The sequence below is a fragment of the Podarcis filfolensis genome (assembly GCF_964270895.1).
Source record: "Podarcis filfolensis genome assembly, chromosome: 5".
Taxonomy (NCBI): Eukaryota; Metazoa; Chordata; class Lepidosauria; order Squamata; family Lacertidae; genus Podarcis; species Podarcis filfolensis.
In genome coordinates this window covers 86,056,239-86,074,570 of record NC_139608.1, presented here as the reverse complement: position 1 = coordinate 86,074,570, position 18,332 = coordinate 86,056,239, and the positions used below count along the sequence as shown (strand labels likewise).

The following is an 18,332-nucleotide window of genomic DNA, read 5'->3' as shown; positions in this document are numbered from 1 at the left end:
AACTTGGCGCGCGCGCCCAGCCAGCAGCTTTCCTCCTGACCGTTTCACTGCTGCTGTCACTGCTTCCCCCTTCGGGGGGGCTAGCTGCAACTGACCTCCCTTCCGTTCCTCCACTCTCCGATGGAGGCGTGGTCAGCCCTGACTCCCTCTCTGGAGGAGACGCTGGCCCTGACACATGTGACTCTTCCCCCCCACTACGCTCTGGTGGGGAAACTGGTCCCGATCCTCCACTGCTGCTTTGGGGTTCCCCTCTGACTCCTTGTTTCTGGTGCGTCCCCCCTGGGACCCCCCTTGCCCTGACCATCGGCGCCCCCTTCTGGGAATCTTCTGATTCGCTGGAGAAGCTCATGGAATCTCTCGGGCCACTGTCATACTCCCCTACGCTGCCCTCGGATTCTTCCCCTTCGCTCTCCCATTCCTCTCTCCCCATTGCTCCTGATTCCCTGACACATGCCTTCACAGATCTTGCTCCCCTCCCACCGAGGCCTTTGCCTAGCACCAACTTTTGTAATAACTCTTCTCCCTTTTCCTTGGCAGCCCCAAGAGGGAAGAGGGGATGGAAGACTTTCCACGCAATCCTGAAGGGCATGATCCTGTATCTACAGAAGGTAACTAAAGCATGATTTCCATTGGCTGGAATAAGGGAGCCAACGCAGTTTCCCCCATGGTTTTTGCATGTTTTGTTCTGCTTCCAATAACTCCGTTCATTAAACTGAAATGTTGACTAGGAAAGCTGGGACTGAAGACGAGGAGTGTTGAGATTGGCTGGGCATGGAACTCACTGGGAATCTCCTCTTTCCCCAATTCCCTGCTCCCCCATCCGCCAAGTTGTTGATCGCAAGCCCCTGCCCTCATTTACGTACATGTGCAATTTCTGACATCTTCCCCAACTCTGCCCATAGCATGAGCTTTCCTACACGGCCAGAGAAATTATATTCTCTTGTCCTCAGGATGTTGTTTAGACCCTTTCTGAACTGAAAGTGAGACTGCATGGAAAGTCCAGCCATGTGTCACGCAGACCAGAGTCAACGTAGAAGATCATCTGCTGTGACAGTCTCTTGGCTTTGCTTTGCATCTGCCTTAGTGCTGTCAAGACGAGTGTCTCTTGCAATATCAGGGGGAAAGAGCTCCGCTTCTGCCTAACCGATGCGTACTGTCTTGACACCCTTCACTTCACCGGACTGCTTAGGTCCTGCAGGGGTGGCCGGGTCCAGAGGATTAAAAACCGGGACACTAAGCTTGCATGAAACATTCATATTCCTGCCGTGCAAAATTTATGTGAATACTGCATTCTCGCAGATTGTGCTCTGCAGCAGCTAAAGGTTCCAAAACACTTTGCAGGTTCTGTTATAGTTAGCCTCGCGATAGCCCTGTGTAGTAGGCCTCTCAAGTGTTACGGGTCTTGATCCAAACTGAAACGGCATCATTTCCCTTTTTAGAACTCTTGAGGCATCTTGCAACTCTTCTTGCTTTTTTGTTAACCCAGAAAAATTGAAGGGTGATTCATCCTCCCCAATTTAAGACGAGCCTGAGATAATTGTGATGATTGTGCACATTTTTTACAAAGGGACAGGCCTACATACATGTCAGCTTCCACACCAGAAGTCTAGCTGAACTGCAGCGGGAGAGAAATTCCCCACCCGGCAGGCAGTGTTGATGCAGCCGACGCGATGCACATTTCCCCAAAGAGTTGCAAACAAAGAACATGGGAAGAGCATGCAGGATCAGGCTAGCGGCACATCTGGTCCAGCATTGTGTTCTCACGGTGTCTGAACAGTTGCCTCTGAGGAAACCTGCAAGCAGGATTCGAGCACAAGACCCCTCCCCGCTCTTGTGGTTTCAGAAGCATTGCTGCCTCAGACTGTGGAGGCAAAGCATAGCCGTTGTATCTAGCAGCCCTCAATAGCCCTCTCCTCTCCATGCATTTTGAGAGGGACGCAGGTAGTGCTGTGGGTTAAACCACAGAGCCTAGGACTTGCCGATCAGAAGGTCGGCGGTTCGAATCCCTGTGACGGGGTGAGCTCCCGTTGATCAGTCCCAGCTCCTGCCAACCTAGCAGTTCAAAAGCACGTCAAAAGTGCAAGGAGATAAGCGGGAAGGTAAACGGCGTTTCCGTGCGCTGCTCTGGTTCGCCAGAAGTGGCTTAGTCATGCTGGCCACATGACCCGGAAGCTGTACGCCGGCTCCCTCGGCCAATAAAGCGAGATGAGCGCCGCAAGCCCAGAGTCGGTCACGACTGGACCTAATGGTCAGGGGTCCCTTTACCTTTACTCCATGCATTTATCCGATCCTCTTTTAAAGGCATTCAGGTTGGTGGCCATTGCTGTGGGAGCTGCCACTGGTCCTGCAAGCTAGGGATGATAGGAGTTGTAGTCCAAAAACAGAGGGAGTCTCAAGTTTGGGAAACCCTGGTCCTAGTGGAAGCTAAGCAGCAAGTAGCATTGACTACCTAGATTCAGTTTTAGGTAGCCACTTGGTTGTGGGGGAGACAACAAATATTTGGGACCGATTCAGATTGTCTGCCGCAGAAGAGATGTGGCACTGGTGCCAGTCAATGCCAGTGGGCAGAGGAAGGAACAGGAAGCGGTAAAGCCCATGGCTGGCATAGGGGGTTAGAAGAGATGCAACATGATTCAAATTTGGTAGGGAACATTGGGTGGAATGGGATGCTGGGTGAGATATGCCTTTGGCCTCATATATCGGGACACTTCTTAGGCTCCTGTGAGGATGGCCTTGCAAGAGCAGCCATTTCCGAGAAGCCGTGTTTGTATCAAGGAATTATTTTCACTGCAAAACTCATATTGCTGGAAGCTAACCAGGGACAGATGCCCTAACCCTTGTAATGAGCAATCCTGTGAAATGCTGGATATCTGTCAATACTTCCAGAGCTCCATTTGGGCAGCGAGGGACTACTCATTTATTCCTGAACGTTGTTAAGCAGAAACACTTCCTGCTTTAGCTGTCTCCTTGAGCGCTGCTAGAGAAGGGCCAGCCAGGCTAGTTGTGGTCCGCACTGCGTGCCTTAATTAGAATGAACTGGACAGCTATAGCAAGACAACTTAAATTTTGCACAGGAATCCCCCTCCCCGAATGTGGATGTTTAATATGTTTGTGACAGAGTATTTATGAATTTTGGTTAGGAGAATGGGCAGGGTGGATATCGCAGTACGTAATGGCAAGAGCAGGTCATAACCCAAGACCAATAATGAATGGGAAGAAAAAAACCACCCAGAGTCTTTCAGAGAGCTCCTCTGGTTTCCAAGCATTTTTACAAAAATGCCCACCTTCTGCCAATATGACACATCTAAGTCAACATTAAGCAGATGCAAATTTTATATACGTATATATACACACAAAACTCAGTTAACTGAAACGTGTAATGGTATAACTGCTGTAGTCCAATGTCCTGCCTACCAGATCTGAGGTCCCCTTATTTGGGATTTTCTGGTGTGGATGTGCACAAAGTCCCAATCTGCAGTCCTAGAAGCCTCTTGGTACATCACACTCAGACCTAAGATCACTCTTGAGATGCGAGTGATGGGGAGCCCCATGCCCTTTTGGGAGGTGGCTGGTATCAGGAGAAGCAAATTCACCAGACCCACCGTCTGCCTGCCTGCATTTCAGGAGGAGTACAAGCCTGGCAAGGCCCTGGCTGAGGAGGAACTGAAGAATGCCATCAGCATCCACCACTCCTTGGCCACCCAAGCATCGGACTACAACAAGAGGCCCAACGTCTTCTACCTCAGAACGGCTGACTGGAGAGTCTTCCTCTTCCAGGCCCAGTAAGTTGATCGGCTTGGGGCCCACGTTGAAAGCCCTGGGCATCCAGACAAGAGGGGAGGGAGAGCGAGAAAGGGAAAAGGCTTGCTGGGAAATTGTCGCTCCCACTCTGCCCCCTTTTCTCAGATTCAGTCGCCTCTGTGATCTTAACCAGAGCAAAACTTGCTTCAGATCTGCTCCAGTTGCCTCTGCTTTAATTTTTTCCTTCCTTAAGTGTCCCAGCCACTTACAATCCCCTTCTCAATTTGGTTGCGTTTCTCCAGAGTCACAGAGTATGCTTTGGTTAGTTCAGCCCTGTCCTAGTCTGGCTCCAAATATAGGCCTGTCCCTTGTTAAGACACATAAATACACACTTAACACACACACACAAAACACTTTCATTTTTTAATACAAAACCTGGAAGAAGCTGTGGTCCTAGTGCAAGGAAGGAAGGGGAACCTCATCTGTTGACTTTTGCATCTTCCTCCAGGAACACAGAGCAAATGAATTCCTGGATCACACGCATCAATGTGGTGGCAGCCATGTTCTCCGCACCCCCATTCCCAGCTGCTATTGGGTCTCAGAAGAAATTTAGCCGCCCGCTGTTGCCCAGCTCCACCACACGGCTGTCTCAGGTAAGTGGAGGACCACCGAGAGGAATTGGAGAAAGAAGACGTGGTAGGGTTGCAGGATCAAAGAGGTTTGTGGGCACCTTAAAGGCTAACAAAGGATGGAGCAGGAACTGCCATGTTTAGAAAGGAGCTCCCTTGAGGGGCAGGGATGTCATACACAGTCTACATATCTTTGTGGAGGGGGGGGGAAAGACTTCCAGAAGACAGCATAAGAAGGCACCAACTTAAGGGCGGGTGGAAGTCATTGTACATGTTTAGCTCATTGGGGGGGAATAGGGGTGCTGGAGAAGCCCATGCCAGCAGCTTTTCAGCCTCTCTGAAAGGGGATTATAATCAAATCAAATTTAAAAGAACTGCGGTGCAGAGGGATGGAGGGAAAGGAAGAGGCTGGACAGCTGAAGTCAAAGGAACTTCTCTCCTTCCTTTTCCCAGGAGGAGCAAGTAAAGAGTCATGAGGCCAAATTCAAAGCCATGGCAGCAGAGCTGCTTGAGCACCGCTCCTCCCTGCCCGAGAAGAAGGTCAAGGGCAAGGAGTACGAAGAGCTGAAGCAAAAGGAGGAGTACCTGATATTCGAGGTCAGTAAGGGAGCGGGCGGGGGCCCCCCGAATGTGCCACAGCCTGGTGGTGGAAGTTCTCGCAAGGGAAGTGCCACCTTTACAGCCAAATGCTCGCCAGAGAGAGGTGACCTGGCATTAGGGACAGTTGTGTTTTGCAAGCCCTTCCTGGATCAGACCAAAGCCCACCAGGAAACCCACACTCGAGGCAGGAAAGAAATGTCCCAAGGCAGCTGACGTTGGCAGGCAGAGCAGGGTGGAAGCCCAACGTAGCGTTACGTGAACATTTCATCGACACAGGGGCTTCTGTTTGGGAAAGGAAACTTTCTCCTCTCCCTGCATCTCCCCAGCCTTCTGGAGCAGATTTGGGGAGAGCATAGGGGCAAAGACCGATTGCACAAGCAGAAATCCTTGCATTGACTTGATGGGTTATAGTTTAATCCTGCTCGCAGTTCCTCTGTAGTTGGAGCTACATTCAGCAGCTGCTGAGACACCTGTAGCCCATTGTCCGAAACAAGCCAGGCACATTTTGCTACTGGTGCAGGTTGAATTACGACTACATGGAGATTTCTGGGCCCGTGACCAGTTTTAAAACCTCTGCCTTAGTCCATACCGTGTGTGTTTCTCCTCCTTGCATAACTGGGACAAGCAAACTGTTGTACGCGCAAGCTACAATCAAGCAATGTAGTTGAGATCATAGAATCATATCGTTGGAAGGGACCCCAAGACTCATCTATTCCAGCCCCCTGCCGAATAGACATTCTGCTGTGACAACTGTAACCTTGGCTTAAGGTGCCATATAGAGCTTAGCTTATATAGCTGAGTTTCTAACACTGCCATAGCCTGCCCCGTATCTGTCTAATCACACTATTTTAAAACATTTTAATGTGTTTTGGCTGCAATCTCTCTCTCTCTGCTGACTACCCCATTGGATTTCTTAGGGTAATTATGCATTGTGTGTAAAACACCCTTGATTCTCCCAAACCAGCAGTTTGTCCCTTTTTTGAGGTACATGCATTTCAGGATTGTGAACTTTTATCTCTCCCCCACCTTTTTTATAAATCTTCACATAGTAGTCTTTCTCCCATGTAAACTTACTAGCCCCAAACGTTTAGGCCTTTCGTGTAGGAAAGATGCTCAGACTCCTTTGATCTGTGCCTTCCCCTGCTCTACAATATCCTTTTTGAAATGGGGGTTGGGGCACGGGATGAGAACCACACACAGTATTTCAAAGGATGCGCAGGGTTCAAATCCCCACTCAGCCAGTCACTGCCTCTCAGGGTTATTGTTGAGGGCAGAGACCCATGCAGGCCAGCTTCAGAAGTGGGATCTGAATAAACAGGCTAAATAAGGGGTGTGATGTGCAAAGGGGGTCCCCCCAAACCAGCTTCCTCTTACGTCTCCCTTCCCTGCAGAAAACACGCTATGGAATCTACGCTACCCTGATGCGGGCCAAGCTGAAGACAGGCTCTGAGGACCTCACGGTGCTAGAGGCCGCCCTGTTTGAAACAGCAGCCGGCACAGAGAACAGTGTCAAAAAGTCGCAGTCCATCCCTTCCCTGAGCCAGGAGCCAGTCGGCGGGGGACCCAGGATCAAGCGCAGTAGCCGACAAGCTGCCAGCGGTCTGCAGAAGTCCTAGAAGGGCCAGGGGCCTGCCAGGAGGGTGCCGTGCCCGTCCTACAAACCTGCATGATTTCGTTCTCGGTGGCCGGGAGCCGCACCACAGAAGGCCCGAGGCCTCTTCTTCGCTGCGGGACAGAGCCTGTTATCCAGGAGGAGGGGCGACCACAGTTCCAGCGTGCGCAGCCTTCCTGGTCTCGTGCGTGAGTGAAGCGACCAAAAACCCTCGTGCGACAAAAACCACAGGGCTGTTTTCCAAACCACACACAGCGGCAAGAACCTTCCTTTCTCCCCACCCCCTGCGCCACCCCCATTTCTTGCTAAAGTGAGAAGGGGTGGAAAGGGCTGTATCCTGGCTGCCTCCACACTGCAACCCCGCCCCCCCACTTTTCCTTGCCCGTTTCTTACCGTTTTTGTGATAATATTTTACATTTTTTTAGTACCCGGCAACACTGAATCACACTGGCGACAGATTAAAAGAAGACACTTGCTTCGTTTAAGCAGGGACCGTTTGGCCCAGAGCTCGGGGTGGCAAGGGCCCCGATCCCTCCTGCAGACACGACGCTTGCACTGGCTGCCTACAGGAGCACAAGCAACTCCTGCATGGATGCCCAATTCCTTCTTCACCACCAGCAGCTGTCCACCAGCACAAGCTGGGCCTCGAGTCACCCTGATACTTGTTCAGCACTTATAGATCGGGGCTGGGGGGTGGGGTTGCCCTTTGGCTTCAAGGGACCAGCACTAACAGGGTAACCAGGGACAACGGATGCCTCCCGGGTGGCAGCCTGACAAAGCCATAGTAGGGGTGGGGGAACCCCCCCCCAAGAGCACACCCCCTCTAATCCCTCCTCCTCCCCCCTATGGAGATCACTGTGGATGATGAGCATGCTGGCCTCTTTTTTGGCCTAGTTGATGTGGGGCTTAAACAATGCAGGGGCCAGAACTGAGTAGCCCATAGTCCTAGCCAGAATACATGTAGATTAATCTCACAAGGGTGGGTGGAGGGTTCTGAAATTGCCAGGAGCATTTCCACCCCTCAGCCAGTGTTTCCTCAAACCTGGGTCCTGTCTGTTGCTAGAGATGATGGGAGTTGTATTCCAGCAACAGCCAGGGACCCAAGTTTAAGAAAACACGGCAACCCCCCCTGGCTGCACACAGCCGGCCTGCTCCTTCTCACTTGTCACTTCAAAGGGCTTTAAGGCTGTGGCTCCAATACTTGCTTAAAACAGCAGGAGATGGGTTAAAGGAAGCCCCAGGTGACAGTCGGGGGGGGGGGGGGAGACTGGGACAAAAGCAAATGGGAAATTCTGCAGATGTAAAGAAGGGCAAAGTGGAGGGGGGGGCAGGGGACTGGCTGGCTGTTTCCAGCACTGACTCTCTGAATGTGTCAATTTTTTATTCTGCTCTTGAATTGACTGTAAAAAAACAAACCTAAAGAGCTCTGTACAGTTTCTTCCTTTAATTACCTAAGTAAAACTTATTCAAGCACCTTCATTGACCTGGTTCTCCCTGAGCCAAAAGTATCTTGACACTGCTGTCCTAAACCAACTACAACAGCTGCTCCTACTCAACTGAAAAAAAGATAGCCAGAGGGGGCCACTGCCATGGCAGAAGGGCGGCCATTTTGTTTTTCAACACACTTGGGTCATATAAGGAGCAGGAAGCTGCCTGACCCTTGTGGAAAGTAGGGATCCCACAGCTCTCGTTGGGATGCCCAACTGCCACCATGACCATTTGGCCGTGCTGCCTACTAGGGCTGAGAGGAGCAGAGGTCAAGCAGCTCCTGGGTAACTAGTTACTTGGAGCACGGCCATGGCCACAGGGAACAAGGCGCACCACTATTCAGACACATGAAATACTGTAGGGGCTGGAGAAAGCTAAACAGAAGAAGTAAAGACGCATGGTTGCTATGCATACGCATACAAACAAAATGGACATACCTGGGGGGTGGGGGGGGGACCTGAAGAAAGACACCATGAAGGGCTGAGCTGGAGCGGGGAAAGGATCAGATGTACCATGTGACAACAACAGTAGGGTTAAGGAAGGAAACAGACAAAACCAGGCAGCTATCGGGTGGAAGAGAATTCTACAAAGCTAATACCAGCACAGTGAAATACGGTTTGGGGCCCAAGAGCCCTCCAGCTAATTTGGAGCAGTTCTCTCTCTGTCTCTCTCTGCTGTCATTCTCCAAGAAACACAGCCCAAAAGGAGCGGGGTGGGAGGGAAATGGCTTTTCCAGCCGCCTTCCAACTTGTGCAACTCCCTGGATGCTACCCGGGGTTTATCAGGGTTAGAGACTGGAGAATGAAAAGAATCAGACAGGAACTAGAGCAAAGTCTACACCGAGTTCACAATAAAGCAGCAAGCAAAAATGGAGGTGTGTCTGGAACAGCAGGATAAAAGGAGAAGCTGAAGTAAGAGCAGTAAGAGAACACAATGAAGGAAGTAAAGACCGTGAAGAGAACACTGCAGCATTTTTGCAGGTTACAGCAAGTTCTGAGGAGGGGTAGAGAATGGCGGTTCCAATTTTTACTCTGATAATTCGTAAAAGCAGTTCAAAAGGCTTATTGTATTCTGCATGGAATACAGGGCCATGTGGGTGAGGAGAGGTACTTGGAAAGGGCCAGATCATTCAACTAGCCCTTTTCTGGTAGTGAATCTTTCCTAACATTAATAAGCAAGGCTGGCAGAAAAGTGGCACATATATAAACCACTCTGCTTTGGAAGAAAGGCTGGCTTCTGAGGATCATCCCTGCAAGAGAGAACTCTGCTCTTGGATGCCAGAAGCCACAGCAACACACCAATCCAGATTCTTACTGCCTAACAGCCACTTGTCTGTCACTTGCTGGGGTCCTGACTAAGCTCTCCTCCTCAAGAACCATCTGCAGCCAAGACAAAACCTTGGAGCAGAAACTCTGGTCAAGAGAGAAATAAAGCTCAACCACAAACCTGGGTTCAAACAGCACACTAAAACCTCAGCTAAACTGCCATGTTGCACTAAGCTAAAATGGACCGAGGAGGCAAACAGCTCCACTCTCCTCCTCTGAAACCAGCATGCTCACAATGGTTTGACTTAGCTTATCACAGGCTGTGTTTATATGTAAGACTATCATGCCTAAAACATGCAGAATACAATAAGCCTTTTGAACTGCTTTTACGAATCATCAGATTGGAACCGCCATTCTCTACCCCTCCTCCCAAGTTTTCAGAACTTGCTGTAACCTGCAAAAATGCTGCAGTGTTCTCTTCACGGTCTTTACTTCCTTCATTGTGTTCTCTTACTGCTCTTACTTCAGCTTCTCCTTTTATCCTGCTGTTCCAGACACTAAAACAGCATTCACTAACCTTATGCTCTCTAGATTCTTTTGGACCACACTGGGGTTGATTGGAGAGGTCGTCCAAAATGTCTGGAGGACACCTGGAAGGCAAAGGGTCTAGAAAATTGCATTAATCAGCATAGAATCGTAAAGTTGGAAGGGACCCAAGGGTCATCTAGTCCAACCCTCTGCAAATTGCAGGAGTCTCAGCTAAAGCATCAATGATGAATGTACTTTTGATGCAGACATAATCACCCTGGGATTTTTATTTATTTTAAAAAATTATCCACAAAGCACAAGTCTATTCTCTATGACAGAAGTCTTTTGAAAACTACAAAGGCTTAGAAATTGGAGTGCGGTTGTGGCAGAACTTGTCAGTCATCCACTCAATACTTTTGTCCTCTGATGCGCCGGTTTCCTTCTTCTATCCAAAGGGCCAAGTTCTCCTGAAAAGGCCTCTTTGCTGTGTACATGCAAATTTGCATCATTTATTCCCTTCACAGAACGGGGGGGGGGGGGGGGTTCTGAGCCAAGGTTGGAATTTTCAGCTCAGAAGACTCCCCACCCCCGCAACAAACCAGCATGGATTCCTAACTGCAAATCTTTACATCAAAGTTTTAGCTAGTCAACATTGCAAGACCTCTCCCCCATCACACACCTTTGACCAGGAAGCACAACTGTCAGCAGCTACCAACGGCCAGAACATCCTTCTTGCTTCACTTGTCGAAACTGCTTACTGACATTGAATGGCATTCTTTCTCGCTTGAAAACAATGTGCAGATTGGACACCTGACAGGCAATTGTTAAAACTGCATGTTAGCAAATTTTCCAAGATGAGCCATTACGTAAGGGTTTGCTCAAATCCAAATTAGATCGTAGGATTAAGCAACAGATCTGTTCACAAGGTTCTGAAAGGGCTGTTAACCTGCTTCACATGACACGAGGGTTGTGCCAAACGTAGGGTTTCTTTCGTCCGAATGCATTTTAGGGATTCTGCCCCAAATTACCAAGCCACAGGTGAAAATTCAGTTCTGTAGAGCCATTAATTCCCAAGGAGAAGGCAGGCACCTGAATCACTAGGACTATAAAAAGGCACTAAAAGGGGACCAATTTGTGGGGCAGTCCAGGAGCTCAGGAGTAAATAGCATCCATTGTCCAACGAAACCTAACCCATCACAGGTGACGTGGCTGATGCCGGGGAGCAAGGTTGTCTCAGGAAGAGCAGAAGACCCAAAGTCCTGATCAGGCTTGGACCAGAATTTGATAAAAGGCACCAGGACAAAACAACCGCTTATGCCTATCTCCCACATTTGGTGAAGGTCTGGTGAATGCAAGGCAGGCTGAGCTAACTGCAACAGAGTCCTTCCTACATTGTGCAGACCAGCAGTGAAAATCAGAGCTGTGCTGAGCTCTGCATGGCCTTCCCAGCTCCTGATGCCCGAGTCCTGGGTCCGAGAGGCACATGTCCGAGATCACCCTTCCCCCAGCGAGGCTCCGGCTTCTCTCGTATCAGTGCACTTGCTCCTGCTGGCTGTGAGGCAAGAGAGGTGGGACTTCCAGGGAGGAGGCTGGTGGAAGCTTCCCAGGCAGGGCTGCTGGCTCCTCTTCCACAGACTGGCTCCCATAGGCGCTATCTTCCTTCAGCTCTGAGAGAGGCAGACAGAGATAGCTGTCAGCAAGTTATCCGGTGCAGTTTTTCTGTCTCTGCAACCCCAGCCCTAATGTTCCATATCTGTACCTGTACTCTGTAGCTTGACAAACGTCTCTGGTCTCTGCAGTAGCTTCACTCCCTCCGTCAGTCCCATGGAGTCAAGTGCTTCCAGCAGTCCCTTGAGGCTGCCGCCGGCAAGCTGGGGGGGAAGAGAGAGAAACATAGAGGGTTCAGAGGGGACCTGCTAGGAATCGGTGACAGAGGAGAGGGGGAGGGCAAGGGACAGAGGAGGATCTACTAACCTCATAGCTCAGGAGAAGTCTTCTGCTGGGTGACACTGCCCCTCTGTAGGTCTCCACCAGGCTGCAGAGGCCCAGTCTCTTGGCTAGCTCTGCCCAGTCTGCCCCTTGGCAGCCATGGTTCAGAAGCTTCTCTAGACTCTGGAGGGTGTCGCTATTCAGAGACAGGACGCTTCCTGGAGAAATCAGAGACAGAAGATGACAGGCGATTGCTTCTCTGCACAAAGGTGCCAGTCTCTGCCCCGAAAGCCTCCTCCCACACCCAACCAGGAAAGCAGCACCAATGGCCCCCGCTAAAGGATAAGTAAAGTAATGAAATAGGTTGAATCAGCAAAGCTAACAGCTAAAATAAGAGAACTTAGTGACAATTGTTTTTCTTGAAGAATGAAAGCCCTTTTCAGATTATTTGAAGAAAACTACAACAGGACGAATCCGTGAGCAGGTTTTGAACTGTGAGCGACAGAACAATTAAAGATTATTGTGTTACGACTATGTTAAATAAGAGGGGAGGACAGGGTTCAGCAAGGGGGGGCGGGTAAGAAAAACATCACGGAAAATGGGATGGGAAGTCAGTAACATAAAAGAAAAGATGTTTTAATATGTATTGGAATTTTATGTGTATGGATGGCCAAAACCCCCAAGTCCAAATCTGAAATGATGCACAGGGGTTATTTCGGGACCCCAAGCAGAACAGAAGCATTCACTCACCTTGCCTGGAAGCAGGAGTCTCGGCAGACTGCTCCCTTTCTGGGTTCTGCAGCAAGGCTTGCTCCAGTATCTCCCGCACCTGGAAGGAAAGAAGCCTTGGTTACTACCTCTAACTGTCCCCTAAGCACGTTCTATCAGGAGAGATAAAGAAGAGTTTCTTCTACTGAGTGCATGGGGATGGGGCCCATCCCATCACAAAACATGGGGTGCAAAGGGGTACACAGAGAGCCACAAATATGATCAGAGGTGGGCGATGATCCAAACTGCCTTAGTTGCAGGATGCTCTATAGACCAGAGGTGGACAATGTAGCTCACAACACCTGGGAGGGCAACACAACAAGCCTCAGCCGACAGCCAGGAATGATGGGAGCTGCGGTCCAGAAGAGGCTGGTCCAGGGTTTCCCAAACTTGGGTCCCCAGCTGCTGTTGGACTACAACTCCCATCATCCCTGGCCACTGGTACTGCTAGATGAGGATGATGCGAGTTGTAGTCCAACAACAGCTGGAAGAAGAAGAGTTTGGATTTGATATCCCGCTTTATCACTACTCTAAGGAGTCTCAAAGCAGCTAACAATCTCCTTTCCCTTCCTCCCCCACAACCAACACTCAGCTGGAGACCCAAGTTTGGGAAGGTCTGGCCTAGAACATTGCATACGTTACAACTAGGAATGGCTCTACTGCAGCAAGGGTCCAATCTGAACCCCCCCCAAAAAACTTTACATACCTTCTGGCTCGAAGTCAAGTCCAACGGCGTGTGCCCCCGCCCCTGCTTCTCAGGCCATTTGCTCTTCAGCTCAGGCACGCTGTCTGCACCCGGCTCCACCAGGGCCTCTCCCAGCTCCATAACCCATTCCTCCTCCTCTTCCTGTTCCAACTCCACATCGCTGCCTGGGTTAGACGAGGGGGCCGAGATGGGCTCGTCGTTCTCACACAGGACATCTGCCCCTGGGGAGTTCAACAGGGAGTTCAGCTGGCATAATGCTTCAAACAGGGCAAAGTATATCAGGCGGTGTAAGAGGCAGCTCCCTTTGTGACTGATCTGCGCCTTGTTCTGGAATTTTAGGGCCAGATTCAACAAACCCTTTCTGCTACTGGAAGCCAATGCAAGGACTCCCCAACAGTGCAACAGGCTTTCCCCCATCTCTTTCCCCAAATCCACTGGAGGCACAGGAACGCCCCCAGAACAGCGCATAGGTAGGAGATGAGAGATTGTCCCATTAGCCCAAGCCTTTCTGCTTGTCAGTGCTGAATTCCAATCTTTCTCTGGACCAGTTTGTTGCCCACCCTCTCCTTCCCCCAAACTTTTAAAAGTCTGGGATATTTATTCAATGTCATCTTCCGTTTGAAATCAACTACATAGCTCAGTCCCCCCAACCCAGTCCAACTTATGTGACATTTGTTGCCTACACTGCACCCAAAAATAAGTGGACATTACAAAGAGAGACCGACCTTATAACTGAGCAACTGAGCATAGGGTCCTCTCCTGAGGAATGGAATGGGTCCCAAGATCCCCACCTCCCATCCCAGTAAGAACTGCTCCCTCTTGAGTGAGTAAAGTTATGGCTGCAGATGACCCAGGTCATCTGCTGGATGGACCCTCAAGTGTTTGCTTTTTTGGGAAGCATTTAATACAAACGGATATGCAAAGCAAGAGGAGGGTTATTTGCTGTTAAGTAACTATGAGGTCTAAACCACAGAGCCTAGGGCTTGCCGATCAGAAGGTCGGCGGTTCGAATCCCCACGACGGGGTGCGCTCCCGTTGCTCGGTCCCTGCTCCTGCCAACCTAGCAGTTCAAAAGCACGTCAAGTGCAAGTAGATAAATAGGTACCACTCCGGTGGGAAGGTAAACGGCATTTCTGTGCGCTGCTCTGGTTCGCCAAAAGCGGCTTAGTCATGCTGGTCACATGACCCTGAAGCTGTCTGCAGACAAACGCCAGCTCCCCCGGCCTATAGAGTGAGATGAGAACTGCAACTCCTGAGTTGTCCGCAACTGGACTCAATGGATCAGGGGTACCTTTACCTTTAACTATGAGTGGAAACAAGCATCTGGCATCAAGTGGAAATAAATACCTAGTAGGAAAGTCAGATGACTTTCGGTCAATGCAAAGTTCTTCTTAAACCAGAAGGGTGAGAATAGAAAGAGGGCAGCCCACCAGCTCCTAGAGGAATCCTTGAGCCCTACTGAGTCCCAGGGACACTGGAGAGAAGATTTACCTGCTTTGATCAGCATCCTGGTAAGGATGGGGGAGCCCATGCCTGCTGCCAGGTGAAGTGGCGTATTGCCAGCTGACGTCTGGGCATTCACATCAGCTCCCAGCTGGACAGAGAAAGGGCACGGGGTTAAAGGCTAGCAAGCGCTCTCAGAAAAGAGCCACCCCTTCCCACATATGTGAAGGAGGATGGGGAAGCCATTACTGCACACAGCCAAACCCCGCATACCTTCTTCAACAGGTACGTCGCCAGGTTAAGATTCTCCATCTCCACAGCAAGATGCAAAGGGCTCCGGCCGCTCTGCCGCTCGGCTGCGTTCACATCCGCTCCCTTCTCGACAAGCAGCTCGATGCAGGCCGGGTTCTTGCACTTCACAGCAAGGTGCACAGGGAAAAGGCCTAACAAAGGAGCAAAGGTTGATGGGAATGAAGCACCAAAAAGCTGTCTTTGAGGACGGCTGGGGGAAACCCCTCTAGGGACAGCACTAAGGCTGTGCAATAAAATCGCTTTATCATTTGAATTTGAATACAGGTATTGAAATCAGTGTCTCAACTAGGCAATATACACCCGTGAACAAAAGGTCGAGACTTCCCAGGGGGTAGCTCAATATTTTTCAGATAATTTGCAGGCACTGATGTCTCCAGCTTTGTTAAGCTCTCTCCTTCCTCCCTCCTAACCAATAGGAAAGAAGATAAGCCCTCTCACAAACCAGCAAACTCTTTCAGCTTCCAGTTATCTTTCCACTTAGAGCTCAGCTAATTATGCAGAACCTGCTAACAATTCAGGAGCAACCCCAAGAGGCGAAGTAAACAAAGAACTGGAAAGCACTTCTTTCTTCCCTCACCAGTGAAAAAAAGAGGGGGAAGAGTATTTTCAGGTGGTGATTATGTTGTTGCTTCCCCCTAAATAGCTTCCCTCCATATTAAAAAGGGTGTTTTTTAATTTAAATGAGACTATCTTTTTGCTTAAGGGACACGGGTGGCGCTGTGGGTTAAACCACAGAGCCTGGGACTTGCCGATCAGAAGGTTGGCGGTTCGAATCCCCACGACGGGGTGAGCTCCCGTTGCTCGGTCCCAGCTCCTGCCAACCTAGCAGTTCGAAAGCACCTCAAAATGCAAGTAGATAAATAGGTACCACTCCGGCGGGAAGGTAAATGGCGTTTCCGTGTGCTGCTCTGGTTTGCCAGAAGCGGATTAGTTGTGCTGGCCACCTGACCGGCTGTATGCCGGCTCCCACGGCCAGTAAAGCGAGATAAGCGCCGCAACCCCAGAGTCGGCCACGACTGGACCTAATAGTCAGGGGTCCCTTTACCTTTATGTTTTTGCTTGCATGCTTGCTTGCCCTCCCTCCCTTTGATAAAAAAAAGAGAGAAATTGGTGGGATGGGGGAGTCCTACTGTGTCGGGGGGAAATGGGGGCGGGGAGAAGATTTCGCTGGCTGACTTATGCTGAAATGGGAGGTTGGGGACTATGTAAGAATGACGGGGAGGCTGTTTTTCAGTAAACAGTGAAAGCAAATGTGTGTCTACTCACAAACAAGCCCTACTGAATTCAATGGGGCTTACTCCCAGGAAAGTAGAAGAAGAAAGTTTAGTTGAATTTATGCATGCACAGATTCCACTTAGACCTCTGGGTGGGGAAGCAGATGCAACCTGACTAGTAAATCACTTGAAAATTTACTAAATGTAATATATGGAAGTTTATTTAATATTTTTATTTGATCTACTACTTTACATTTTAAGGCCCTCCACTGCCGCAGGGAGCCTCGTCACAGCCCTCCACCACTGTGGGGAGGTACGGCAGGACTCTCTGCCCCCACAGGGAGGCCCAGCAAGGCTCTCTGCCACCACAGATATATACCATATTTTTTGCTCTATAAGACTCACTTTTTCCCTCCCTAAAAAGTAAGGGGAAATGTGTCTGGGATTCAGAATTTTTTTTTTTCTTGTTTTCCTCCTCCAAAAACTAGGTGCGTCTTATGGTCTGGTTCATCTTCTAGAGCGAAAAATACGGTATATCAAAATATCATGATATTTAGCTGGTGATATATTGTGATGTTGAAAACCAGATATCGCCCATCCCTAGACAGCACACCTCCTGCAGATTATGCACTGCCCTCCCCTCTTGTTTCAAGACATTCACTCTGAAACCAGCTAGCCAGCTCTCACCTGCCTGAGCCTCCAAAACTATCCCGTCGCTTACCATAATAATTAGGTGTTTCCAGGAGCTGGAGGGTGTGGGAGCCGAGGTGACAGAGGAGGGTCTTCAGCATCTCCTCATCCCCCAGCTGCAACGCCAAATGCACTACTGAGTTGCCATAGCGATCTAGCAGAGTGGGGTCCGCACCAGCCTGCAGCAAGAACCCAGCCACCCTGGGCTGGCGGGTGATCACAGCCAGGTGCAAAGGTGTCTGCGGAGAAAATGGGGAGACGGGTCTAATTCTAGCAAAAGAACAGGGCAAGGAATCAAGGTGTTTGTCCTAAGTGCAGAGGCCAGAGAAACTTCCTTCGCCCCTTCGCATCTAAGCAACGTTCTGGGGTGGCCACTTTCTCTCCACTCCCACCTGAGTAACATTGGAGAAGGAGACGCTTCCTCGTACAAGACTCAATCATCTACCTGCGCAAGCAACGATCAGACAGGCATACTCTATGTGGATTCACAACTGGTTCAAGGAAACGAGGACCACTCCTCGCTGCTGCCCTCAAACTAAGCAGGGGAGGCTGACACAGTGCCTCCACCCAGATGTTCTTGGACTTCAACTCCTGCCAGCATGGCAGCCCACGGAGAGGAATGGAAATAATTGCAGCGCAACAACAGCTGGAGGTGCCATATTGGCCAGCGCCAAAGTGAACAGGAAGTTCACAAGGAAGAACCCCAGGAGACAAGGGAAAAGTTGGGACCAGCTCATTTTCTTAACCCGTTATGGGGTTACGTTCCAACGCCATGGGGTCTGCTTTCAGCAGCTCTTTTATACAGTGGTACCTCGGTTGTCAAACACTTCAGAAGTAGTTACAGATAGGTAGCCGTGTTGGTCTGCCATAGTCAAAACAAAAAAATTTTTTTCCTTCCAGTAGCACCTTAAAGACCAACTAAGTTAGTTCTTGGTATGAGCTTTCGTGTGCATGCACACTGTATCTGAAGAAGTGTGCATGCACACGAAAGCTCATACCAAGAACTAACTTAGTTGGTCTTTAAGGTGCTACTGGAAGGAAAAATTTTTTTGTTTGTTTTGACTTCAGAAGTAGAACGCTTCGGCTTTCGAATGCCGACACCCGAGAAGTGAATGATTCTGTTTTCGAACGTGCCTCGGAAGTCGAGTGGCTTCCGAGGCGTGTTTCTCCATTTTTTCAATGGATTTTGCAGACCAACCATTGTGGCTCGGTTGTCGAACGTTTCGGAAGTCGAACGGTCTTCCGGAACGGATTACATTTGAGAACCGAGGTACTTCTGTGTGTGTATTTCTGCACATTTCTCATAAAATTCCAATACATAATTATTTTTTCTTTAGTCGACTTTCTTTTGTCGACTTCCCATCCCATTTTCTGTGCTCTTTTTTTAAAGAAATCTGTCCCATTGCT

General features: G+C 49.7%; 2 protein-coding genes across 6 annotated transcripts in view; one reads left to right on the top strand and one right to left on the bottom strand.

The window, feature by feature from the left end:
* The window catches only part of PSD (pleckstrin and Sec7 domain containing), a gene marked incomplete at its 5' end in the record, with an annotated part of 89,785 nt that extends 81,724 nt beyond the window's left edge, over nt 1-8,061 (top strand). For all 3 annotated transcript variants that reach the window (XM_083615540.1, XM_083615539.1, XM_083615541.1), the window contains 5 exons: nt 538-608; nt 3,625-3,782; nt 4,250-4,394; nt 4,824-4,967; nt 6,362-8,061. In XM_083615540.1, coding sequence (XP_083471666.1) covers nt 538-608; nt 3,625-3,782; nt 4,250-4,394; nt 4,824-4,967; nt 6,362-6,586 — 743 coding nt within the window. In that variant the 3' untranslated portion in view covers nt 6,587-8,061. The remainder of the gene's footprint in view (nt 1-537; nt 609-3,624; nt 3,783-4,249; nt 4,395-4,823; nt 4,968-6,361) is intronic.
* A 2,071-nt stretch (nt 8,062-10,132) lies between these two features.
* NFKB2 (nuclear factor kappa B subunit 2) overlaps nt 10,133-18,332 on the bottom strand; it is an 83,517-nt gene continuing 75,317 nt past the window's right edge. For 2 of the 3 annotated variants that reach the window (XM_083615569.1, XM_083615568.1), the window contains 8 exons: nt 16,957-17,164; nt 14,983-15,152; nt 14,758-14,860; nt 13,267-13,487; nt 12,543-12,621; nt 11,838-12,010; nt 11,623-11,734; nt 10,133-11,530 (listed from right to left, as the gene is read on the bottom strand). In XM_083615569.1, coding sequence (XP_083471695.1) covers nt 11,394-11,530; nt 11,623-11,734; nt 11,838-12,010; nt 12,543-12,621; nt 13,267-13,487; nt 14,758-14,860; nt 14,983-15,152; nt 16,957-17,164 — 1,203 coding nt within the window. In that variant the 3' untranslated portion in view covers nt 10,133-11,393. The remainder of the gene's footprint in view (nt 11,531-11,622; nt 11,735-11,837; nt 12,011-12,542; nt 12,622-13,266; nt 13,488-14,757; nt 14,861-14,982; nt 15,153-16,956; nt 17,165-18,332) is intronic. The other variant, XR_014548618.1, reaches the window with a different exon arrangement.